Below are 27709 nucleotides of genomic sequence, written 5' to 3' on the forward strand. Positions count from 1 at the left end.
CTACACTGTTTCATGGACATTCATTGTTTTGCTAATCCTAGGTTGAGGTTCAGTTTAGAGACTAAATTATTTGGTGAAATTGTGCTTAGAATGTCGGTACATGCATGCATCTATAATTATCTCTTCTATTTTAATGTCACTTATTGTTTATAAGTGTGATTTTTCATTTTAAAATTAAGTTCTAAGGCCGTTGACCCATAATTGTAACAAATAGAAATTACGACGACATATTATGACAAGGTCAGATTCAGTTCAAATGACATTAACATCCTAAATAGTTGATAATTTTAACATTGGATTAGATCATTTCTGCATACTTAACAAGAATTCTACTTAAAATTATTCGTTCATTTTATTATTTTTTTTTTGTAGGTTACGATGTCTTCAGAAGATTTAAATCTACCAGCTAGTCTTGAAAGACTGGAAATAAATCCTGAAAGGTAACACGTCGAGAAACATACTTACGCAAAAAATCCAATTTGAAATAATTTAATTACTTGTATTTTAAATAAATAATGTAGGGAAAAAGTAAATTATTCTTTTATTTCCCCAACAGACTGGAGCCTAGTAAGACGGAAGATAATCCATTTTCTTTAGGGGGTCCATGCCCTCTGAGAGATTCTCCCGAATGTTCCTTGGAATGGTTATCTATAAAAGCCGTTTGCCCTAAAGGAAGTTGCCTTTGTAACAAGAAAAAAGATGGGTGAGTTAATTTTTCTTATTTTATTCAAACAAGCATTAAACGCAATAGTTTTTTGAATTATTTTCTGTATTTTAATTACAGTGGAGGTCGTAGTTATTCAAATAGCAGTAACGTTACTAGCAATCTAAAGAGTATTGTACATCATCGTCGACCGATATTACGTAGAAGTAAATTGAATCGCGAAGTTTTGCGAGCTCCAATTTTAAAACTTGGTGGAAATGAAACTGCTGCTGAGGCAAACAGCTCTTGTAAAACATCGACTTCTTTCACGTGAGTAATTTTTGTTATTCTTTGCAATGTTCTTCTTTTCATAAGTCAGTCATTTACTATATGACGATCTAAATTAATCGTAATAGTTGAGTATTAATTTAACTTATTGTAAGTTCCTTAGATGTAATTTAAGTCCTTGGTTACTATTTTTAGTTGTAGAAGCTCTATTGATATTCATTTCATATTCCGAAAATATTCGTATTTATACTCAGAGACTCGCACAGCTGATCAAATTTGGAATAATACAAATATTAAAAATGTAATTACTCTGGCATTGATTTGTTTTTTTATGTCATTGAAACTTGAGTGTTTTCTTATGGGTACAAAGAGGTATTATATAGCCTTGTCTCGTTTTGGAGGTCCTTTTAACACTATATTTGGAGCCCAGTTTATTTTCATGATTTTTAATTTTGATTCTTGTATGTTTCTCTATTGTTCAGCTTTTTCTTTGCTAAAGCTAAGGGGTGAGCTTTGTATCTTAATTTCTAGAGCGGGAAGTGAAGTGGACATTATTTTAAAATGATAATTTGTCATGCGAATGATTTATATCCTAGAAAATCTGAAGTTTCAAAAAGGGACGATGTTCTTGGCCATTAAAGCACCAATTACTTATTCATTGTTTATTAATTGGATTGATTAATCTATTTAATTCATTGATGAACTCATGATTGTGGAAGGATAAAGCTTCCACATGTTCTGGTCGAATGGTAGATCCTGGACATGTTCCTTTCCAAATCTTATTACATCTTTAAGCGAAACGCCAAAAATAAAAAGTGCGTCTGGGACACGATTTGTTCTAGTGAGCACAATCAACTTTGTTTCACCTTTTTCGTTTAGTTCATTTATTCACTGTGTCAGCTCAGATTAATCCTAACTGCCCAATAAGTGGAAAATTAAGTTACGAGTGGTTGTATCGTCTATCCTCATGTTTTGATGGATTGGACAACCCAACATCTCTTGTTTTTGTGATCAGCCGAAGTCAACTGTTAGATTTTTTACTACCTGGCCATCCGATTTGGGAAGAAAAATCTCTTGCATTGTAGCACGTACAAAACACTATCTAGAAGGTGTATAAGACTGTTTTGCAAAAAAGGTCATTTGTCAGTGTAATTTTTTCTTTCCTTTTGAATTTTTTTATAAATTGTTAACTTCTGTTTTTACCTAAAACTTGTTCAGGTTTACAAGCATTAAAGTCACATGTTCTTAAGTGTCAGTCGTACCATTTTACATGAAGGAATTGACCTCGCAAGTTCAGGTCCAGCAAGCAAGCATTTAATCATATTGAAACTTAATAATTAAAGTTTCTTCTTCAATTTTGACTGTTACTGCCTCCAATAATGCACTTAAAATTACTAGGTGTAATTTGATGTTTAAACCAAATATGCTTTGCGCAATGTGATGATTTTATCATCACTTAAAACATTATTAACTTATCAGTCATTGTTTTTTAGAGAAAACTTCCAAATACTTACACAATAACCGAAGTAAAAGGCAGTGATATATATATATATATATATCAGTATTCTAAGTAATACGACTACAGTGAGAGCATTTATGATATTTGGTAAACCCGAGTTGACCTCTAGCACTCATAGAGAGTAGACGTGTTTGTTGGGCTCTGTAATCAACCTTATAGTTTCTTACAGTATTTCTTTTAAATAAGTTTTTTTTTCTTTTTCTTGTCTTTTTCTCTCTGTTTAATAAGTTTTTCCTGTTTTTACTGCTTAATAAGTTAATAAATTCAATCACAAGAGACGTTTCGAACTGACTTTTTTGGATACGCTAAATTTGTCTTTCTTCAAATTGTGAAAGTAAGTTGTTTTATACAATTTTGAATAAACATTATCAATATGGGTGGAAATGAAAAGAAGAGTGATTGTCCAGATGGTGGTAGTGCGGGGCAAGACTTGGCTAATTTGGTATTAACTAAACTAGAAAATATTTCTATTGACATCAAGAATATGGACTCCAAAATTACAAACTTAGAAACTAATAACCAAAGTTTGCAGGCTAATATAATAGAGCTGAAAGCAGACTTCAACAAAATTGTCCCTAAATTACAAAAAGATTTAAACTCATGTAAAAAAGATCTTTTCGTGCTAAAAAAAGAAAACAATATTCTCAAAAACGAAATAATTGAAATGAAAAGAGACTTAATTGAAAATTCTCAAGTTCGGTTCCAAAATGTTTTGAAAATAGACAACATTCCAATCGTCGAAGGAGAGAATTTGTTTTCAATTTTGAAGGACATAGCTGATAAAGTGGGGATGGATTTAAGCTCGGAAATGATAGATGATATTTATCGCTTAAGAATCCCCAACAGAAATAATAATTTCCCGCCTGCAATAATCGTTAAATTTGTACGTAATTCAGCCAAGAAAAACTTCATTATAAATGCAAAACAGAAGAGAAGTTCTTTAATTATATCACCAAACCAGGTGTTTGTAAATGAATTCTTATCTCCTCTAAAGCTCAGTTTATTTCGAAGAGCTCGTCAGTTAAAATTAGAAGGTAAATTAAAGCAAGTTTGGACAAAAAACGGAATAATACTTATGAGAAAAGAGGAAAATTCTCAACCCACAATAATTAGGACACACGAAGACCTGGCGGATCCAGACGAAAAATTCCCTGCATCTCAATCTGAAAATATAGACGTAACCCCCACTGAAACGGACATTGAAGATATAGAAACGGACTCTTCATCAGTTCGAACAACCAGGAGTCAGTCTACAAATAAAAGAAAACCGAGGTCAGTCAAATCTAATAATCTAAAATCTTTTTTAGTAAAAACCGCGTCTCAAAAAAACAAGTAACGCCAAATAAAATACCTAGTTCTTTTGTTTCTAAACAAAATCTAAGTTTTATTTTCTGGAATTTATATGGTTTTAATACATTGTACAATCTATCGGCTCAGGATATAGATAAAATTGTTAATGTAGATATTTTTTGTCTTTATGAAACGTGGATTACTTCTAATTTAGTTATTAAACCTAATTTTTTACAGGAATTCGATTATTTTTTGGTTAAGGCATCCAAATATTTTGTAAAAGGCAGAGCAAGTGGAGGTATCATAATATTTTTGAGGAAATCTTTATTCAATAATATAAGAGTATTAATTTCTAAAGACTGGTTTTTATGTTTATTAGTTGAGTATGACAACAAAACTATAGTAATTGGAACAGTTTACTGGAAACCGGGCCATGAAAATAATTATTTGCTATAAGAGATCTCTAATGATTTAAATTACTTATTTTTTAATTATGGACAATTCCACATTATCATTGGGGGAGATTGGAATGCCAGGATTGGTTCGTTGAATAATTTAGATGATGAAATTTTTAATTCTTGCAATTTTTCAGATCAACGTAGTTGTCCATTTGTCAATGGATGGCATAATTGACAAACGGGGGGAAAAACTAATTGATATTATGGAAAGCGTGGGAATGATAGTTTGCAATGGGAGATCACCAAGTGATATTCCCGCACAATATACCTACTCTGGTCCAAATGGGTGTAGTGTAGTAGATAACATATGGGTATCCTTCTCCTGTGTGAACGTTGTCAATGATTTAAAAATTCTGGATATATGTGAATTCTCGGACCATTTCCCTTGCCTCCTTTCCTTAAACCATAAATATGATAATAATAACTCCAAACCTACGACCCAAACAACCCGTATTTACCGAAATGCTACAAATCTAAGCCTATTTAAAGCGATTTTAGAATCCTCCCCAAATCAGTCTGATCTAAATTTGAATATCAATGAACTCTGCAATAATTTCACTGATGCAATCAAAAGTCATCTGTCCGAGGCAGATATTCTTAAAACACAAACATTAAAAACTGTGAACCCTAATAAACCATGGTTTGATAGTCGTTGCTATAAAGCAAAAAAAGAAGTTCGTGATCGGCTTAAAAATTGTCGACAAAACTCGTTCTCTCCGAATTCACTAAACTTATTTTTAAGCGCAAAGAAATCCTATAAAAATCTCATAAATCATATTAAGTTTGAATATCATCAAAAATTAAACTCAAAACTAGAAACTGTAAAAAATTCTGCAGATTTTTGGTCGTCAATAAAAAAATTTAAACCCAGGGTTCCCCGGCAAAATGCGATCTCGATAAAGCATTGGGAGACATTTCACAAGAACTCTATTCCTCTGAGAGTAGATATCGATACTAAGTTTATGAGTTATCGTACGTCCGAATTAGATAATGATATCACTTTAGATGAATTGTTGGCAGTTATAAACTCTAGTAAAAACAATAAATCTACCGGATGAATGTTATGTGTATGAATGACCACTGGGTTCCACAAGTTTTAAATATATATAACAAAATCTGGAGAGAGGAAAACGTTCCTTTAAACTGGGTCAAAGTAAGGATGGTAATGTTACATAAAAAAGGCCCCATAGATGACCCTCAAAATTACAGGGGAATATCCATATTAAACACCATTGTTAAACTCTTCACTGCAATTTTGTACAATAGACTAAAAAACTGGTCAGAAGTAAAACAATTAATTCCTGAAACACAAACGGGATTCAGGGCGGGTAAAGGTTGCAGAGATAGTGTGTTTATATTGTCCTCAGTTGTAAACATCTCCTTAAGGCTTAAGAAAAGTAAGATCTTGGCAATATTTGTTGACTTTAAACGTGCCTTTGACACGGTAAATCATCAAAAACTCTGGCATCGACTGTATAACCTAGGTATTCAAGGTAAACTGCTACGTATTTTAATAAAATTATACGAGTCGGCGTCTTTTGTTTTGCAAGATGGTTCCCAAACCTCTGATTCTATATCCATATCCGAGGGTGTCCTGCAAGGGGACATTCTGAGCCCCCTACTCTTCATATTATTTATTTCTGATATCGAAGAGTTCTCCATAAATAGAAATGTTGAGGGTATCCCCATCAATCGTCATAGAAACCTGCTTTGCTTACTTTATGCCGATGATTTAGTCATCATGGCAAGTAGTTGGAGGGACGCTCAAAACAAGTTACGCATATTGGAAGAATATTCCTCACATAGTAGCCTAACGGTTAATATTAATAAAACAATGGTACTCCCATTTCATAAAGGAGGCAGACTAGGGAAAATAAAGAAGCTAATTTATAATAACTCAACTCTTCAACTTATAAACACATTTAATTATTTAGGAGTCCCTTTTTCTAGCTCTGGTAAGTTTGCCCTTGCTAGTAAATATTTTTTATCAAAATGTGTAATAGCTAATTCAGCTGTATTGAAAACACTAGCCAGTTGTAAATCTGTAGCGTGGGACACAAAGACCAAATTATTTCAGGCAGTATCAGAGAGCACTCTCCTGTACGTGTCGGAAATATGGGGCCCCCCATACGCAGATCTAATAGAAAAGGGGCAATTATCTTTTTATAAAACTCTTCTCCATCTTCCAATCAACACCCCCAACTATCTTGTAAGATTAGAGACAGGTCAAGTTCACATGAAGTATAAGCTCTTTAAAAGAATGGTGAACTGATGGATCTCCATACTGAATATGCCAGAAGATCACTTACCAAAGATATGTTACAATCGCCTTGTTGAACTCGCCGATACATTTAACTTGCCCTTTAACTGGGTGCTGGAGTTAAGAAAATATCTTTCCATCATAGGTTCAGGGGAAATTTGGATTGCCCAAGACCCCTATCTTATCAAAGAAAATTATAATAATTTATCGCAAAGATATTTAAACCATTTGATCTCTAAAGACATTGATTCTGATATAAATAGTAGTTTCAATGTTTTTTACAGGGATATGTGCTCCTTCGGAACCACCCAAAGTTACCTTAGTAAAAAAAATCAAATCAATAAAATTAGGATATTTGCTCAGCTAAGGTTGTCTGGGAAACATCGCGCCCGGGTCTGGCATAGAAATTTCACTATAACCTTTTCTGAGGAATCCGAATGCCCTCTTTGCAGGAACAGTCGGGATAGTCTAATTCATACCCTATTATCATGTCCAATTCTTTCCTCTTTTAGGGACACGTATATCGGGAAATACATAGTCATTCAAAGTTCAGAAGGAGAAAATTTTCTGGATCTACTGTCAGCTGAGAATGACAACAATAAAATGAATAATATTTATTTTTTTGTTACGAAAAGCTTAAAACTTAGAAAACTATTATTAGAGTTTTAATTAATTTAATTTTTCATTGATAGCCTATTTTTAATTAGCTAGCTACTTGCCTGCCTTATCGAGCCTGTTTAATACTGTTTATCAGAAAATTAGTTTGATTCATGTAAAGCTCTCCGTTTTATTTATTTAAAAGAAAATTCTTGTTTCATTTGTTTAACATCACGTCCGCGTTTTCTCTTAATTTGTATTTAGTATTAATGTATCTTATTGTATTAGAGAATATTGATTTCATTTATTTATTTATTTATTTTATTTTCTGTTATTTTGTCTGTTTTCATTTATTTATTTTTATTATTATTATTTTTTTTTTTCTGTTATTCTGTTACAAACTTATTCAGTATTTGTCAATTTAATTTCTATTACATAAGCTACCTTACCTTATATTAGTTTCATATTAAATTCTATTTTATTGTAAAGAAGTTTGTATTGGTCAACTCATTGCTATGAGTTGTGTAAAACTCTATAAGCAATAAAAAATTCATTCATTCATTCATTCATATTTGGTAAACCCTGCAACTTTCTCCACAGTAAAATTTAGGGTTCAGACTGGTTTGTAACTTTAGCTAGAGTTAAGCAACGGTGTATTTTAACTCCGACGGGTTTTTTATAAATATTTTTTTTGGGACGATCTGCCGGCTAATTTAGGAAGTGGTATTACAATTAAAGTCTGTGCAATTGAAGTTTTAGTGCGTATGATATAGTGTTGACGGAATTTTCGATTGAAAATGGTAGATGATTTCGAAAAATATTAAATATTTATATAAACTATGGAGTTTAAAAGGTAATGTCGATGAATAAAAAATTATTAATATCTAATAGAACAATATCAAATTAAGGCTGAATGAAAAGAAGCTTAAAAGAAATAACATTGAAATCATCCAGACAAATATCTCAGTGTATGTGTTTTTAAAAATTGCAGTTTACACTTTGAGAATATTATGCAGAGAAAGCTGGGATTTAGTTGCTGCTTAGCTTGTAAATTACTTAATAAAAATGTTATTTGAAATAAAATGGAGGGTATTTGATGCTGAGGCTCGCTTCGTTTTGTGTTACTTGTCACAAAACTTTGTTACTTTGTATTACTTGGAATCCGAAATTTGATGAAATTGAGAAACTCTAAATTGGCTTCTTCAGAATATTAACTCAAATCTGATTGGCTCAAAACTTATGACCTCTTAAAGGTAAATAGAGCTCTTGAATTTTCTTTGTAATTAGAAGTCATTAGCGAGAATGGTCTATCATTCTGTTATGCAGTTCTCAACTTGACTGATAAAGTAAAGAAAAACAATATCTTCCTAACTAACGTGTCCGCTTCAAGGGTTTTTCTCACATTAAAGCAGTCAATCATAATTCGTACTACAATCGCCAGTTAGTACTCATGAAATATGTTTGTTTTTCAAATTAAGAAGTTATAATGCTTGATCTGGATTTAACTAACTTTGCCCACATGTAATTTGAATACTGATGAAAGTTTCATTTTTTCAGTGATAGCCCGTATCCTTTTGAATGTTTCGGATATAGAAGTCTGGTCCATGATACGTGTTAGCCTCCATGATGGCGTAAATTGGAATAATTTGTTTTCATACACCTTAACCACTTAACTGGGTTCATGACTCATGCATTAGCATTTCTACTGTACCACTAAGCATCAGCTTCACATTTCCTCTACCTTCCTAAATTAGGTTAACTAGTTTAGTTTCAAGTTATTATTTTGAGCGCAAATAGTTCTTGTTGTATTGATGCAACGATGAACTGTAACCCTACGTGCCTACTTCTTTGGAATTATACAGAAATAGAATTTAAATTTTTTCTTCCGTTGCTTTACTTTTTTATTTTTCAATTGGTGTTTGTAGGGTGTACAGTTTATAATTTTGAGAAAATGCTCCACAAAATTTGTTGATGTAGCGAGACATCATAAGTGTAAATTTTAAAAAACCGAATAGATAGTTCACCAAAATCAAATAATCAAGATAGAGATTTAATAACCTTTAAATTTTTTTCGAAATTATCAACTTAAACCTTTTTTTTTCACAGATCGCTGGATGGAAGTAAAACTACGGTGATCAACAGTAGAACAGAGCCTATTACGGTTCGTTATTCTCAGCAGCCATTACAACCATCTACTGCATCAACATCCACCATCCAAAGACCTAATTACCTAGCATCAGCGGCGGCCACTTCTTCTCATTGTTGCGCATTACAAGCGAGAAATATAAATAACAATAATAACAGTAACAGCAACTGTAATAACAATAACAGTGGCAATATCGGGAGTAATGCAGCCGTTGATGATACAAATATCGATGAATTGGCCAGTTATTTTGATCTATTTGTACATATACCTAAAAAGATGTCAGTTATGGCGGAAATGATGTATATATAAACAAAAAAAAATTGAAAAAACGTATATATAAATAATTATTTATGTACGTGTGTCCATGTGATTTTTTTTTTTTTTAATTTAATCTCTCTAAAAAAATAAAATAAATAAATAAAAATAAAATAAAAAATAAAAATATAAGCTTACATATTTTAATAAGCTCATTGAAGAAAACCTGAAAATGAAATTCTCGAGAGATTCCTCAAAAAAACAAATTTTTCTAGGAATGAGGAAAAAAATATGCTTAGTTTGATGTGTGTTGTGTCCTTCTATCTTGATCTTCTATGAAAAAAAGTAATTTCTTCTAAAATTAGAATACATTAATTAATTTTTTTGTTAAAATTTTTGTTGTTTAATTATTAACCTTTATTTTCATTCATTATTATTATAATTAATTATTTTTACGTTTATATTTTTCGTATCTTTCTTCTTTTCCATTACGTTGCTCCTGCTCGTGTATAAGTTGTTTCATTTTTCCCCGCGTTGAGATTGTTTTAAATGTTTGAAAAAAGTAGTGTTGTTAAAAAAGTAAATTTATAACAAAAATATTTTGTGCATAAACTATGCCTTATTTATAATAAATTGAATATATGTTGTTAATTTTGTTCTTAATATTTCCTCAAATAAGTAATCAAATTTACAATTGCTCGAGTTCCAAAATACACTTTTTTCCATCTACTTTTTTCTTATGTAGAAATCGTCCAAAGTCGATGTAGTTTTAATTTAATGATTTAAACGTAAACTTCTAAACCAAAACTAAATATCTATTCATTACTTTTCAGTTGTACGAATCTTTAACAAATTGTAAATGTTTAGAGTGTAAAACTGAGATTTCTCATCTCAAGTTGAATGTAAAGTTGAGATCGCAATATCTAGTTAAAACTGGCCGGTAGGGTCGATCGTCAAAAACTTCACGAAAAAGCGTAACGTTCACCCAATTTTGACAATTTTTTTCTCTTTTTCTATAAAAGATAAACTCCCAAATTTTCTTTAAAATATAGCGCAAATTCTCCTTTATAACTATAAATTTTTGCAACAACATAATTTAAATAGATTTCAAGAAGTACGTTGCAGAAAATGGGCAAAAACGGCATTTTCAGAAAATGGTCTTGTTCTTCTTCTTTTTCTTATTACCTTTTTTGTAAACAACGTAGATCCTAAAGGCAGAATTTTATGTAGATGTGCCTTTTGGGGGTCTCGACGCTGTACATTGAATGAGAGAGGAGTTAGCCCCGTGTATGAGTCCCCCTTCAAAATTATTATTACTAATAACTCTGAAACTTGACCCGATTGTCATGAAATTTGGAAGGATGAAAGCGACGTTCTGCTCTTACACCTACTAGGGGAAGTTTTGCAATTTTTACAATTATCGTTTCGTGAACCTATTTTCTCCAATGAGTTGATATTTGGTTCAAAAGTAGATTTGCATTTTTAGAGGTCTCGACGCTGTGTATCTTTACGAGAGGAGTTTGCTCCACGCAGATCAGGCCTCCTCTAAAACTATTGTAATATTACTAATCTTTCTACGACCCTTACTCCGATTTTGCGAAATTAAATTAAAGTTTGAAAATGAATGAATTATAATTACAAGTATTAGTTATTTGTTTTAACTATGTAATTTGTGCTCACGCAAGACGAATTCAAGTCTGAAATTTCATTTTATCGTAATTCAAATTACAATAGTAAAAGACTAACTCCAACTTTCCCTTATCCTTTTTAATGTGCGAGTGAATGCGATGATTATTTAGAAAAAAGTACAATTTCATTGAAAACCTATCATGGATTTTGAAATCATTATACTAAAGAAATGTTACTTTTAAAAGACTTGTTAAAAAAAGGAAGCCTGAAACATACTTTTTTTTATGCTTACATTAATAAGGCTGTTTTAAGTACCGCAACAAAAGGGATACTCTGCTGCCCTCAATACTGTTAATTCTGGGACCTTGCTTACCCAGAAAAAGAAGAAGAAAAAAAAATTAAGGCGACTTTTTCTGTGACGTTGGTATCAGAGATTTTATGCTTGAGGGAGCTACACTAATTAAAACTCAAGCATTAGGCGGATGCACAAAAAATTATAAACAGAATTAAAATAAAAACAGAACAAAGTCCTGACGTGCTAGGTATATTTCTGTTTAATTTTAATGGATTCTTTTTTTTATCTTTAGTTCTGATCCACTTTATCTCTAAAATTAAGCGTTGACCAGAATTGCATTCTATCTGGTAAAAGTGAGCTGTTCAAGGTTATTCCACTGTTTTCAAAAGTGATGAAGTTCTGCTGTTGATTATCCCATAACGGCCAGTCAAAATCAAATCCTTCAGGAGTCGGAACTCTAAGGAAAAAGGTAAATAAATAAAATAAATTATTAAGAATTTACATTACTGGACATCAATGATTGATCTTGAAAAAATTATTCTTTAGCTAGAAATAATAGTTATTTACCCCAAACTGGCGAAGTTGTAGAATAATTTAACCATTAAATTCGATATATATAAATCTTGCCTTGTTGTCGGTGGAGGAATATCAACTGGGTTTCTGTTTCTCCAGACATACAGTGAATCATCTTTATGTGCGCTACCTAAATAAATATTATGATTTGACATTATTAATTATTTATTCATTTTCGGTGAAGAGTAGATCCTCTGGGCAAAGAATAATTAAACGGTACACGTTTACATTTCTACTAGATTCAAAAACCAAAAAGTAGAAGATTTATTTGTCTTCGTTCAATTAATATCGGCAATCGGTGTCTGAATGGGCTGGCTGACTCTACACAGATTTTTTAAAAAAATTATATTGCACTTAATATAATAATTCTAGGTTGTTATATTGCAATATAAGCTATCCAAAACAACCATTTTTTCATAGATATTAAGTAACGTTATCAAAATAAGGTTGACAGAGGGCCGATTAGAATTGACTGCAGCAATTTAAAATTATAATCTAATTATTTAAATGGAAAAGAGCTAAGAATTTTCAATGCTAGTTTTCATTCTTATTAACTAACAGGATGCAAATGGTAACAATCACGTCCTGACTTTTTTGCCACTGGAAAGTGTGTAGGAATGACAAATTAATTAAAACAAAGATTCTCGACAATTTGCCTGCTACTGCCATTCAATTCGTAGAGCGCATTCAATTCCAGTTACGTTTCTATTTCATTTGATAGATAAGTTTTATCTTATTTCATTTCTGCAGAGAAGATCATTCATCTTAAACTAATCCTCTAGATAATTTTGACTTCCTGAAACTAGTTTTTTCTATAAAAATGTAAATTAAATGAAAGAGAAATGTAAATGCACTTAGTTGTAATAAACTTCCTGAGAAAATAATAATTTCTGTTTGTCTAAATTATTATTGTTGCTTGTGGAAATTATAATTATCATAGGTAATTAATTACTGTCAGTTTACTTCTTTATGTTTGTTCTATTTTATTAAACTCATCCGGGGCTTGCTTCACAACTGAGCGTTGCCGTAGACGAGAGCGAACTGAGAAATGTGGATAAAGGAATTTTTTGTACAAACAGTTCTGGATCAAAGCGACAGTAATAGAGGGCAAGAAGGTAACCAGTGGCATCATCGCCTTGATAAAAGCCAGATGCGTCCAACGGCGTTGCTTCGTCGAGTTGATTTAGTGCCTCCAACAAATAAGTTCTACTAAAAGTAGGATGGATGGGACTTAGCAGCCGGTGGAAGGCGTCTTATGTAGGAAAAGGTGCCGGAATAACTGCCGTTGGCCATCTAAGTTGGAAGTTTTGCGATGCGATCACTCCCAAATTACATAAAAATGTTTCATTAGGAAATAAAAAAAAAACAACCAGTTGTGGGTGGATTTTAAAGGTAGCTATTTTGAAAACATAAAGGGTCTATTGTACAATGAACATCGGTTGAATGTTCTGAGTTAGCATAATAAAGTGAACCAAATCACTGACTGTGTTTTAATTTTTTTTATAATTGCAGAACAAGATTCATTTTTGTATTGTACAATATTTAATAATTTTGATTTTTACTGTGCACTATATGCAAAATAATAAAAAATTAAGAAATGGTGTTATAGAGTCATTGTAACTAAGCAAGTTGATACGGCTAAGGATATGCCCGAGAAAATGACCCAAGGAAGTGTTGCAGTGAGTATGCCAGGAACGATCGAAGTGAGTTAGCCGAGGCAACAGTGGAGAGAAGATAGGAGGAGGTCTAAAGGATGGGGACTATCAGGATTTTTAGGTAACTGTATATTCCACTACATTAAATTAGTCAAAACTATCTTAGAAGAATTTATAATATTTACCTGTTAAAACCCTTTTTCCAGCAAATACTTCTTGAAAACTAGATTCTCCCAAGTAATTGAAATAATACAAATAATGTGGACCTTTATGTTTCTGCAGAGCTTCAACAGCTGGCCAGATAAACAATCCATCAGTGTACATCTGTAGAATTCAAAACTATTTTATTATACAAGTTTGACTAAAATTTAAATCTAAATGTAGTAAGCTTTTGGTTAAAAGTTAAAAATGGACTACCTACGTTAGTAAAATTTCTGAACACTGACATGTCAATTGGCTGGTCACCGAAATAGAACTCCCTTATTTTTCTGGTTACTTCTTCAGGATTTGACGCAGTAGTATCATAAAATAGTGAAATTGGTGCTACTTGGTTGAATTTTTGACCAAATTCAATGAGATCGGCAGGATTTCTTACGAACACTGGACATAACATAATTATTAGAAATAATTTAAATGCTATATAAATATCTATTAAAAACAGAAATTAATAAACAATGTATTATGTTTATTAATTCCTTATTTCTCAACATAATTTCGGTTTGTAGTAAATTAGATCTTTAACAATTTGGTTTCTTCCAATAGTTTCTTAAAAGAAGAGTCAAGTCATTATGAGTCATATTCACGGTCCTGGACGTGCAATGAGTATTTGAATTAGGGCTTAGATGAGGGAAGAGATTAACTACGCGGTTAGCGTAATGGATTCCCACGCAGAAGTCCCGAGTTCGAATCCAGCTGCTGGCTCTTAGATTTTCTTTTCCTGGCAGCTTTTTACAGCTCACTGTGATGGACAGTGTTGTCTGTAACGAGAGAACACTTTCTGGAGGCCGGCAATGCACTGAAAAAAACTCCGGGCGCCAATAACCTCAGATGTTGACGCGCCTTTAAAAAAAAAAGCTTAGATGAAACGCTCTTGAATTTAATAAAATTAAAATAATATCTTATTCTTCTTACATACTCATTACTATAAATCTTATTAAACGTGACTCACAGTACATATTAGTTATTTCTAAATATTATATATATGCGTTAGTTATTCAGTTTTGTATTAGTAGATGCATTCATGTCGTAATCCTCGAAATGTTGACTAATTTCATAATTTTAAACTAGTTCGAAATTAGGTAAACATGTTTGAAACACATACTTCTCAATCAGTTTGGAATGCTTACCTCCAGTTCTGCCCAAACCTTCCAAACTGCAGACGCCGATAATCCAAGGTACTGGAGCTGACTCGACTTCGTGTGGGTTGAACGGTAAAAATGGTTTTTTTGCGTTTTTATCAAAAATAGGTACAAATACTGCAATGGGATCAACTTGAAATACCTGAAAATGAAAAGAATGCACATTATATAATTTTTATGCGAGGAAATTGAATTTCGAGGAGTAAATAGGAACTGGAAAAGGTTTTTGAAAGGCCGTTGGTGGTAGGTCCCATGCAAAGAAAAATGTCTATCTTCTGAACAAAATTTTCTCTTTTCTTCAAATATCAGCCGAAGAAGAAAAATTAGTTATTTAGATGAAATCATAACGCAAAGAAAATTGTTGTGGTTTAATTGCTTACAGTTTAATTGAGTGACAAGAAATAGCCATATCTTTACCATAAATTGTTTAGAAGATTCAGTTAATTCATAAGAATTTTTAGTCCTTAAACAATCGAAGATCGTTTGGGAAGATTCTGTAGAGCAGTTAAACAACTGTGCCATCTTTATTGCTCTGCTGCGAGCTACTCCTGGAGGTACATTCACCCAGTTAGCGAGAGCTGAAACCGTTTGAGAGATTGCTCTATGGAATAAACCTGAGAAAAAATAGAAATAGTTTATATACCATCACATAACCGATTATCTTAGTGAAGAAGGCAATTTTTAAAACATGCGTGCAAGAACTTTTATTCCCGATAGTAATGAGCTGTTAATTATAAAACAAATCTCAGTAGTAATTTTTACAGCTTCCGTTTATCTCTAAATTAATAAACTGATTCAAGAAATTAAAGGTACCTACAATTTACTTATGGCTAAAGAATTTTACATAATTTATCATTATGTCTTTGAAAGTAATCATCGAAAGTTATATTAAATTTATTTTAAAATAAATACTGCAAAAATTCGTTACCTCTACTCAACGGCGAGAACATATGATAATGTACACTTGCACCGCCAGCACTGTCACCAGTCAGAGTTACCTGATTGGGATCTCCACCGAAATTGGCTATATTGTTCTGTACCCATATCATCGCCAAATTTTGGTCTTTCAGACCCATATTTCCGGGCATCACTTCATCTTCTGTACTGAGAAAACCTACCAACAGAATAATTTTTTAAAAATAAAAAGGTGTTTTCTGAGATTACATCCTTCATAAAGCTTTTTACTTTTTATTCTAAGCGACTTCAGATTGTCCTCTTCATCGACTGAATACAAATATCTCGTATGAGTAAAGAAGTTTCGTCTTCTTAAGTCTTTTTCTTATTCTTTGAAATTACAGGGAAAATCAGTGTTCCTATACATACTTGTCGAACTCAACTTGACTGACATTAAACGAAAATGTAAAACCAGACAGATCAAGGAAACAAGTCTACTATGGTTGGATCTAATTTCAGCTATTGAGCATTGACTACTGTCGGCTGTTAAAAAGCAGAAGTGACTGTATCTTTTATGAGTTTCTGAAATTATTTGACAATAGGAAATATAAATATATTATCTTATTTTCTACGTTTTTTTCAGATGGTAATATGAATTTAACTCATAAGTAAATAATGTTTTTCCTTTGCAGTAAGGTAAATGCATGTGTTGAAATATTTCTGAGATGACGTTCAAAATTACCAGAGTCACTTTTTTTTGAGATGTTATTGAGATATTATTATGCCCCACACATAAATAATTTTTCATAAAACCGTAAGCCAAACTTTGAAATTGAATCCAGTAGAGTAGTTTACATTTACACTCTAAACTACTCTGCTTATGAAGACAGATTACAATATAAAAGATCAATATTCAACAATATAGAAGATATTACATACCAAGCACTCCAACCCTGTAATTTGGCATCACTACCACAAGATTGTAGTCCATGAAGAACTCTGGTGATTTATCTGCCTCAGCACTACTGAAGAAATATCCACCATCATGTATATAGTATAGAACCGGCATCAGTTTTTCTGGTTTCAACTAGAAGCAGGATACATTTTTTTTTTTTTTGTGAAATCCAAATTTATCAGTTTTTTCACAAAACGTAGTAATGGAAAATTTGATTGAAAATTATTGCATAAAAAGGATATTTTTGTAAAAAGAATTAGTCGTTTTTATATATTTTCAACAGTTAACTGATGCAAAATAAAAAAATCCTTACACACAGAAAACACAAATAGAATCTTCACGTGAGTGGAAAAGCGAATTAAACTTATCAGATGGCTGATAAAAATGTTTACCTTTAAAGGTATTTTTCGTTTATAACATTGACTTCCAAAACGTAAACTAAAAAGAAAAATGTGACATGATACACACATTTACACGCGCTTTCGGAAGGATTAAACATGTTTGAACTAATGGAAGAAAACGTGCTACTTTTCTCACACTATTGTTTGAGACAGGTTAGAATGTAGAATCTGACTGAAAGAAGAACAAGGTAGACCGGCAGAAGTGTTTGGGAAGTAAAGGGTCGTTGGATCAGAAAGAAGAAAGGAAGAATAACTTATTTGGGTTTTCACTGGAAGGAAGGAGTGGAGGAATAACTGGGATGTTGTGGATGGATGGATAGGAATCAGATAATTGGGAGAGAAAAGTTAAGATGGACGACTTTGATTAGTCTGGAGCAATTAAGAAAGTATGAGCCCTTCAAGACTTGTAATGCCAAAAAGAAGAGAAAATAAATCCTGGATTAAACTGCTAATCTCTCTCTGGAGTTTCACTATCAATAATCTTTGCTTTTCAAATCAAGAAGTTCGAGATACTTGGATTATAATAAATCAATCCGGGTTATAATTGGGTTTAACAGATCAAGAAATTGGCGTAAGAGTTGAGAGACCCAATATTTATTGAGATCTTCGCTGCCGATATTTCCAGACAGCAAAAAAAAAAAAGCGGGCTGCAATACAAGGTCAAAAATATTTTAAGTTGGGGTATCGAAAGAGCTATGCATAATATAAATTCTCTTTTACCTTGAAATATGAATACTGTACCAAATTACTATCTTTACTTAATTAAATATGACTTTAGTTTCTAGTTGGGAGTTCCAATCAAAAATCTATCTGATTGAACCAGTTTCGTTGCCAGCTTAAAGGTTAAAGATGCAACTAAAAATTTTATAGAACCTTAAGGAAAGAAAGCAGGCAGAATAAAAAAGTAATAATTGCATTGATAAGGAATAATTAATAATTACTGAAAAAAAAAGAAAACAGTTCTTAGATGGAAAATTTTCAAGCGTTTTAATAAGGGAATCGTAGTCGTACCCCTGTAGGTTCGGGTTAGAATTGGCCCTCGGTGTTTTCCGCTTGTCGTAGAAGGCGATTAAAGGGACGACTAGCTGTTGACCTCTTTACCTTTTCCTTTCAATCCATTGCTTACCTATCCTTTACCCATCATTTTTTTTTGTCCCTTCTTCTGGTTTAAAGGGTAGATTGGGCTCTTAGCCGTACTAATGGTATCCTATCTAGAGGAAGGAAACCTCAAATTTTAACCCAGGTCCACCTGGTTGGGGGTTGAGCAACGGGCCAGCAACTCGTCATCGTAAAAAAATTAGAAAGCTATCAGTCCCAATAGAAAAGATTCAGTAGGTTCTAAGTGTCAACGACATAAGGACTGGAAACGAACTTTACTGTACAGAACGTGGAATATTGAAGGGTTTAATAATATGAGGATGGAGATAATAAAAGAGCTGAGGGTTTACAGGGTAGATGTGTCTTATTATACATTTTCTCTAAACTCCGAAGTTTAATTCATTTCATTATTAATATACTAATAATAATTATTAGTAACGGTGCATTCACTCAGTAATAAAACCGTACATTTTGGCGTAATGATAGTTTAAGCCTGCTTGTATCCCAACCTCGAAGTACCCTAAAACGAATTTTGCTACAAAAGTATATACAATGCAAGGCAAGTGTAATGTAAATGCGAAGTTCAGCGAAATTCGTGGGCCAATTTTCAAGGAAATTTCATAAAAATGAATACCGAATTCAGTAAATAGTAATTGCGGATGAGAAGTTTTTTCAGACGCGGAATTTTAGCAAAACTAAACATTAAACTCTTAAAAATAATAAATAAGACCGTAAATTATTGTGAAATTTCAATTTAGAGGAAATTCCACCCCACGCACTTGTATCCCAGAAGCAGTTTTAATAGAATTTTCGTGGATAAATATTTCAAATAAAAGTTTTTGTAAAAGCTATTGATTGTATTTTCAAGGAAATAGTAAACAAATGAAAATTCTCTTCTGTGAACATGTTTTTTTTCTGACTATGGAATTTTGATTGATAAGTTATTTAGGGTCCGATTTACATTGAAGAAATTCAACAAAAATAGAGATTCTTCCAATTTTACTCTTTCGAGCTAAAGTTTTCACATGCATACAGACCATGCGCTAAAAATATTCATTTTCGTTTCCCGAAATATGATCCGAAATAATTCGCTACATTTCCTTCTTACTGGTTTTGTACTTAGGGGCGGAAGCACGCCTGATCCTAAGACTCATACGACGGGACCTCAAGGGTTTCTGGTGGGAGTGGCAGCGCTTTCCGACTAGAAACAAAGGCACTCATTGAGGTCTCGCGTAAACTAAAGGATTTACAGATCACTAAAGGGAAGCTAAGCGGAGCTCAGCGGAAGAAGCTTGCCAGGCTTAAGGCCGCTGAGGATGGAAGGGAGTTGCTTCCCAACAACGTCTGGAGGGAAAGTAGGAGCGTGAAGATGTCCTCCAGTGTTGATCAACATTCGGTAGAGCGGGGTGTGGCTCCTCTGGTCACCTCGGCTGGGAAAGGTGAGAGGAGAGAGGTGGGTGTTGTTGTAACTCCCTCTCCCAAAACTCATCAGGCCTCTAAGAGGCCCAGATCAGAGATTAGTACTCCGAGTAGCGGGTCTGAGAAGACGGCGGAGCAAGAGAGCAAGAGGGTGAGATTCACAGAAAAGGAACTAACAGGCTCTTTTAGGGATGCACTCTCTGCTCTCAAGATGGCCGTCGTTCTTGACTCCTACCCGAACGACCTGCTTAGCACGGAGCAAGCAGATTTGTTATAGCTGAAGCTAGCTGAACAAATCTGCAAAAACCCTGGCGGTATAAGACCCCAGTTTAGGGGCTGCTTCCTCTCCAGAGGTGCTCTCATTGTTAATTGCGACAATGAGGTGTCATGACTCTGGTTGGAGAGAGTAGTCCCGGAGCTCCAGGTGGGAGAGGGAGCTAGGCTGAGGGTGGGCTTAGCCAGAATTATTATGAGGGCTGCTAAGGTTGCGGTGTGGATATTAGGAGCCCACAAAAACGCTTCTTTATCTGCGGTGCTGGAAAGTCTCAACGTACAGAACGAGGGACTTGAGACCGCGGATTGGAGAATAATTAATAGGAAGGTCGAGCCCCCCAGGGGACAAACCCTTGTGTTCGACCTTTTGGAACAGGCCCTGAGCAGGCTGAAGAGGTCCAATTTTGAACTATTTTTGGGCCTCGACATAATTAAGCTCAGGGTAGTTTCGAAGCCTATTTATTAGAGGAGCTGCGGATAATGACCCCTCCAAACTGTTGGAGGCTGCTGCAGGTGAACCTCCACCACAGTAGGGGGGCATCTGCAGCTCTAACACACTTCATCTGCAAATAAGACAACGCCATAGTCCTCATTCAGGAACCCTGGCTAGTACGGGGGCGTGTGGCAGGACTTGGTGAGGCAAAAAGTAAGATAGTTTATGATCGAAGCCTGGATAATCCCAGGACGTGTATTTACGATAGGGAAGATATTACGTCTTTACTGCTGATGGAATTTTGTTGCAGAGACCAGAACGCAGTGAAGATGAAACTACGTACGGAAGAAGAGGTCAAGGAAATTGTTGTGGCCTCGACCTATCTTCCATACGACTCAACAGCCCTCCCTCCCTCGGAGGAGATGCAGCATCTGACCATCCAGTGTAGGGAGAGAGGTCTGCAACTACTGATTGGGTGTGATGCTAACTCCCACAATGTGGTGTGGGGCAGTTCTGGGACCAATCAAAGAGGTAAGCAACTTCTTGACTTCATTCTTTCTAACAATTTATATGTCATAAATGAAGGAGAAGGACCCACCTTCCATAATTCTATACGCAAGGAGGTTATTGACTTAACTTTGGGGACTAATTTTGTATCGACCCTGGTTAGGAATTGGCATGTATCAGGGGTTCCCTCGCTCTCGGATCACATTTATATTCGGTTCGACATACGGTTTGACTGCAAGGAGGTGATTACTTACAGAAACCCCAGGAGGACGGACTGGGACTCGTACAGACGGGATCTCGGGCAAAATATTAATACAGTCAGGAATAACTTTAGGACCCAGTCGGACATTGATGACGCTGCTGAGAGGCTTCAGAGCGTTATCATGGAGGCTTTCCGGGCTAATTGTGCGGAGACGATTATGCATACGAAAAGGAAAGTAAGCTGGTGGAACAACCAGCTGGTGGAACAACCAGCTGATGGAGCTCCGCAGAAAAGTCCGGAAACGGTTTAATGCAGCAAAAAGAAGGGGTACATGGGAGGAGTACCGTGAGGCCCTTACTTCTTATAATTTAGCCATTCGTAAGGCTAAAAGAGATTCATGGAGGAAGCTTTGTAAAGAGGTAGAGATGACCTCGGAGGGAGCTAGACTCCATCGTATCATCTCCAAGAATCCAGGGAGTTCTCTGGGAACCATCAGGGATGAGGAAGGGGACTTCACAAAATCGGGGAGAGACACCTTGGAATGTCTAATGAGGGTTCATTTTCCTGAATCGAGAGTGGTCGTGGCTGGGCAGCACGATGGGAAAACCATAGTGCCTGACGGTGGTCGGGGCACTATGGAGAACTGGACTGCTGCCAAGGTTTGTATCACCTTCAATAAGGTTGTGTGGGCGGTGAACCACTTCAAGCCCTTTAAATTCCCTGGACCTGATGGTATTTTCCCTGTATTCTTGCAGCAGGGAAAAGATATTATTACTCCTATTCTATGCAGGCTAATGAGGGCAAGTTTGGTCCTCGGTTATGTCCCATGGGCATGGAGGCCTGTAAAAGTTATCTTTATCCCCAAGCCTGGCAAGAGAACTCATACCCAAGGCTAAGGATTTTAGACCAATTAGTCTAGCATCTTTTTTGTTGAAGGTGCTAGAAAAACTGATTGACTTTCAAATAAGGGAGGTAGCTTTAAAGCTACGACCCCTGCATGTCAATCAGCATGCCTACCAGATAGGGAAATCCTGTGAAACAGCCCTCCATTGCTTAGTTAAGGAGCTGGAGGCCTCTGTGTTTTGCAAGGAGACAGCGTTGGAGGTGTTTCTGGATATTGAGGGAGCGTTCAGCAACACTTCCTACGGTTCTATTTCCTTGGCGATGGAAAAGCATGGTATAGACTCCACAATCACAAGGTGGATTGGTAGCATGCTAATGTCAAGGAGAATTACAGCGACTCTTTTTGGGGAAACGACCGTTAGGGGATGTCCGCAGGGAGGAGTTTTATCTCCGCTCCTGTGGTGTATGGTCGTTAACGATCTAATTGAGATGTTAGACCTCCGTGGGTTCACGGTCCTTGGCTACGCGGATGATATTTCCGTGGTAGTCAGGGGTAGGCACGAGATTATCGTTGCTGAACTCATGCAGGAAGCACTCAAAATTATAGAAAGATGGTGCAGAAGAGTGGATCTCTCAGTGAACCCTTCTAAAACTACTCTGGTACCCTTTACTAGGAGAAGGGACAAGGAGAGCTACAGAAATCTTCGATTTTTTTTATAAAATTCTGGATGTGTCAGGTGAAGTTATGTATCTCGGCATTATTCTGGACTCTGGACTCACTTGGAAGGCACATCTAGATGAAGTTACACTCAAAGCTAAACAGGCTTTGTGTGGCATAACTAGGACCTGTGGGAAAACTTGGGGTCTCCGCCCAAAAATGACCCACTGGCTCTATACAAGAACAGTCATACCTATTATCACCTATGGAGCGGTGGTTGGTGGAGGAAGACTGAGCAACAGACGGCCATAAAGGCTCTTGCTAGAGTAGAAAGGTTGGCCTGTACGTTAATTACAGGGGCCTTTAATAGTGCCTCTACTGCTGCGCTGGAGGTACTGCTGGGGTTGCCTCCGCTTCAGTTTGTTATTCAGGCGGAGGCAAGGGCTGGCGCGTATAGACATAGACTAACGAGAAATGGACAATGGAGGCGCATCAGCTCCTCTATTGGACATATGAATATTACAGACAAGGTCGACTCAATTCCGGTCATAGACATGGTTGGGGACAGTGTCTGTCCTAAATACAGTTTTGAGACTCCATTTCAGGTAATCCTTAGATCGAGGACTGAATGGAGGGTAAACTGGACAGAACAGTGCCAGAAGGAAACCATGTGGTATACAGATGGCTCCAAGATGGCCTGCGGGACCGGAGCTGGAGTGTATGGGGCTAAACCTGAGGTACTTATTGAGAGTGCTCTTGGGAGATATGCCACCGTCTTTCAGGCCGAAGTCTTTGCTATAAAAACCTGTGCTGAGGAAAATCTGCGAATGAATCTTAGGGATAGGGAGGTTCACATTTTTTCGGACAGCCAGGCCGCGCTGAAGGCCATTGACTCCTTCAGAACTACCTCTTCCCTGGTCTGGGAATGCAGAAAGGCCCTAGAACTACTGGATCGGCACAATAAAGTTCGGCTAGAATGGGTGCCGGGTCATGTGGGGATTAAGGGGAATGAGATAGCTGATCTACTGGTCAAGAATGAAGCCAACACTACTTTCATTGGCCCGGAGCCTGTCCTGGGGATCACCACGGGTGCAGTTCGTGAGGCTCTCAGAGATTGGATCTGGAGAGAACACGAAAAGAACTGGGTGATGCTTCCTTGGGTCAAACACAGCAAGAGTTCTATGCCCTTGCTGTGCAAACAAAGAACCAAAGAGACTTTGGGCTTGGGCAGGAATCAGATCACTCTGATTACGGGCCTATTCACAGGGCACGGTAGGTTCAGAAAACACCTGCACAAATTAGGGCTTATTAGCTCGGAACCGTTGTGCAGATTGTGCCAGGAAGAGGAGGAAACGGCCTCTCACCTGTTATTCGATTGCGTTGCAATCGAGAGACTGCGCTACGACATCTTTGGGACTTTGAGACCAAAGGAGATTATAGCGCAGAAGGAACTGGTAGGGAAAGCCCTCAACCTTCTTAGAATGGGAGGTTTTACCTACTAGATTTAGAGGGAAGGCACAATAAGCCTCTTGTGGCTGCGGTGCCGTGGGGTATAGGTCCCGTCCCGCCCGTCTAAATCTAAAATCTAATCTAACCCCATATTATCGGAGTTTGGTGTTATACCAGACCACCAATTTGGTTTCAGGCGCCATCATAGTACTGTTCAACAATGTCACCGGGATGTTGATGTTATTGCTTCAGCACTGGAGAGAAAACAGTATTGCTCAGGGGCATTCTTAGACGTAAGCCAGGCTTTCGATCGTGTTTGGCATCCTGGATTATTGTTGAAACTAAAAAAGCATCTTCCCTCAATATACTACCTCATTCTGCGCTCCTATCTTTCAGATAGGTTCTTTCAAATTAAAACTAGCTCCGCAATCTCTTCTTTCTCGACAGTGGGGGCGGGAGTGCCGCAGGGGAGTATAGTTGGCCCCGTTCTCTACACAGTACACACATCAGACATACGTACCTATTCAACCCTCTACACTACTCTGTACATATGCAGACGACACAGCCATACTAGCCACAAGTACACATCCTTCATCAGCTTCATACAAGTTACAGACACATTTACATAAAATAGAATCCTGGGCAAAGAAGTGGAGGATTAAAATGAACCCACAGAAATGCCAGCATGCCACGTTTACTCTCAGGCGGGGCTCCTGTCCACCTGTCCTCTTCAACAGCAATCCTCTTCCTTATACAGATCTAGTGCGCTACCTTGGGCTCTACATAGACAAACGACTCACGTGGAACCCATACACTAGACTTAAAAGACAAGAAATGACAAAACGTGCAAAACTACTATACAGACTTCTTGGATGACGCTCCAAATTATCCATAGAACTCAAACAAATAGATAATATTCAGTACTATTCTCAAACCTATGTGGACTTACGGGCTAGAGCTGTGGGGTTCAGCCAAACCTACAACATACGGACTGTACAAACATTTCAGTCAAAACTCCTCCGACAGATAGCTGACGCTCCTTTCTACGAGACTAACCTTACTCTTCACCACGTCCTCAACATTCCCTTCAAAGACCAACAAACCAAGACTAAATATTAAAAATTTCATACTGCTCTCCCTACTAGTTCAAATCCTCTTGTACAGTCTCTCGCCTCCTCTGACATCCCTAATACTCCTCGACGACTGAATCGCCAATGGCCCCGCGACTTCCTTGAGATCTGAAGAACTAAATCTCTCCTCTCTCCCACTCATATTCTCCTATTTCCTCACGTTTCTCCTCTCTCCTATTGAGAGTGCTACCGCTGGGTAGCTTCTCTCCTCCTGCTCTTCCCGTTCCAGTTATTCTCATTCACCTCCTATTTACTTATTGTATATATTTATACAGATTGTAAATGACAAAATAAATAAAAAAAAGATTTCATAGAATTTCTGGATGTTTAAGTTGTTTAAACTGCTGTAAGCTTTTATTAAAACGAGGAAAGTATTAAGGCTGCCTTTAATTAGTCTATAAAGACCTCCACTTTCGTCACCAATTATTTATAAGAAAATATTAACGTTTTTCCTCATAGGTATTTCATTAATTATGGGACTGTGTAATACAAAACTTTTATCTCTAAAACACATAAAATAAAAATGTTAAAAACTTTTAATGCAAGCAAAAATAAAAAAAGTAAGGAATATTGTTATTCTATTGGAAAATGAATACAAGAAAACTGGGTGAGTTGTTCAATATTAATCCGCCATTTACTGATTTTTATTTGGATGTAATTGCTAAATATATCAGTGTTCATGTATTATTCATTAGAGGCTTATTCCCTTTGACTGTTGGCCAAGCATTGCTGGCATTTATTTATCCTACACGTTATAAATTTTGCATTCCATCAGTATGCATTCATTTCTCTTATAACGGCATTCATAAATATTAGCCGAAGTTTACCAGAACCCTAACTCCAATAAATTTAATTTAGCAAAATTACCAACTCGAATTTCTGATAAATTTGATTCTTTGCACGGAGGAATAACTTTGGTCAATCGATAGGCGATTTCTTTGAAGAAAATATCTGCTTCATACAAATCGACAATTCTTCCTGTATCGAAGTAGTTTATTTTAGCGGAAGTTCAATGCTCTATTTACTCATAAATCTAGACTAGACAAAGATGGTTTATTTTATGGAGTAAATATCAAAAATTTAATTGGTTCATTAATTTGATCTTTACATCAGAAAGTCATCTTTAATTGAAAAAATTGTATCCCAAATTAAAATCAATTACACGTTAGAGAAAGTAAAGTGAGAATGTCTTTTGCCACCAAATTTACTTCTAGGCAGTACAGTTCTTTTCAAATGTACTTTTGGTTTGTGCGGATAATTTATTTTTTTTCTCATGTTTAACTTGTCAAGAGCTTTAGAAAGAGTCCAAGAATCCTTTGACGATGCCCAAGGATTTGTCCTGAGGCAAAAGTATTTAAGTCTTGAGTAAAAGCCTTTTTTTTTCAGACGGGGTTAAAGGCGAACTACTAAATTAAATGACATGGACGAAGGGTGGAAGCAGCTACTGTTTTAATAACTCTGTTTCCAGCTAAGAAAAAGGAACCAATAACGTTGACTCTAGCTGAGGATTTTTCATCTACAAGTCTACGCTCTAAGTACTACTCGAATTCGCCCGCCCCAAGGATAGTGTTTACTATTCCTTGAGTGTTTGGTTATTGTTTGAACCTGAATTGAAAGTTACGTTGACTGCAATTTCAATAGTCTAGAATGTCTATTTCATCTTTCGTTCGTTCATTTACGATGGGAAACAGACATCCTAAAGATTTTCATCAATCAGACATTCTACGACGAAGACACAGTCCTGTGCTATTGGTTCTATCTGCCAAACATAAGATACTTCCGCCTCACCCTACTCTAATTACGAAGCCAGTTGACTGGGACAATTTCCAGACTTGACTCGACACTGAAATTAATTTGTCTCTATATTTAAAAAACGCTGACGAAGCAGTGTACACTGACTAACGCAATACAGGCTTTTGTCTGAGAACCAACCAGTAAATAAAAGGCTACTTATGAGACAAAGAGGAAGTGCTCGAGCACTCTGGCACGGACAGGTTATCCTAGTGACAGAACGTCAGTTCTTTGGACGAAACAACTGAAAAGAATTTACAAAAATTGAGAATCGAAAAACATGACTCTTTCTTTTCAAATCTGGCTACAAACAGTAATCTCGCTGGACAGCTTCACGCAGGCTATAAATACACACATTCTAAACCTTAGACGGGGCGAAAACAAATTAGGACCAAGCTATACTTTTTGCACTTTACCCAGATATGACAGACGGACTTGTACATGATAGAAATACAAACTGAACTGGACATTCCACTTCCTCTCTCACTGCCACCAAAAGCCTTTACTACTTCAGACGATAAATATACTATCAAGAAGCATCCTTCTAGAATGTCTGCAGTGTACGATCTTATCACTTCTGAAATTCTCCGCTACCTTCTGAAAAGGCTGTCATCTATTTCATCTACTTTTTTAACTCTGTCCTTCTAATGTGTACTTTCCAATATCATGGAATGATTCTACAACCTGGTC

The 27709-nt window shown here is 35.8% G+C and overlaps 3 protein-coding genes across 4 annotated transcripts in view; 2 read left to right on the forward strand and 1 right to left on the reverse strand.

The window, feature by feature from the left end:
• On the forward strand, window positions 1–10107 carry LOC141462370 (uncharacterized). Its single transcript, XM_074144175.1, has 5 exons — window positions 1–240; window positions 373–440; window positions 557–703; window positions 785–973; window positions 9162–10107. Exons 2-5 carry the CDS (start codon window positions 379–381, stop codon window positions 9508–9510), a joined length of 747 nt encoding a protein of 248 aa, XP_074000276.1. The 5' UTR covers window positions 1–240; window positions 373–378; the 3' UTR covers window positions 9511–10107.
• On the forward strand, window positions 980–9208 carry LOC141462368 (uncharacterized). Its single transcript, XM_074144172.1, has one exon. The coding sequence runs from the start codon at window positions 2824–2826 to the stop codon at window positions 3784–3786; it is 963 nt and encodes a 320-aa protein (XP_074000273.1). The 5' UTR covers window positions 980–2823; the 3' UTR covers window positions 3787–9208.
• Window positions 9159–27709, reverse strand: part of LOC141462362 (venom carboxylesterase-6-like) — a 22815-nt gene continuing 4264 nt past the window's right edge. For both annotated transcript variants that reach the window (XM_074144156.1, XM_074144155.1), the window contains 8 exons: window positions 16800–16947; window positions 15895–16080; window positions 15384–15580; window positions 14955–15108; window positions 14030–14208; window positions 13794–13932; window positions 11948–12083; window positions 9159–11837 (listed from right to left, as the gene is read on the reverse strand). In XM_074144156.1, the coding sequence (XP_074000257.1) occupies window positions 11669–11837; window positions 11948–12083; window positions 13794–13932; window positions 14030–14208; window positions 14955–15108; window positions 15384–15580; window positions 15895–16080; window positions 16800–16947 (1308 nt within the window). In that variant the 3' untranslated portion in view covers window positions 9159–11668. The remainder of the gene's footprint in view (window positions 11838–11947; window positions 12084–13793; window positions 13933–14029; window positions 14209–14954; window positions 15109–15383; window positions 15581–15894; window positions 16081–16799; window positions 16948–27709) is intronic.

This window comes from Rhodnius prolixus, unplaced genomic scaffold (assembly GCF_049639745.1).
Source record: "Rhodnius prolixus isolate KJV_2025 unplaced genomic scaffold, Rpr scaffold_1, whole genome shotgun sequence".
Taxonomy (NCBI): domain Eukaryota; kingdom Metazoa; phylum Arthropoda; class Insecta; order Hemiptera; family Reduviidae; genus Rhodnius; species Rhodnius prolixus.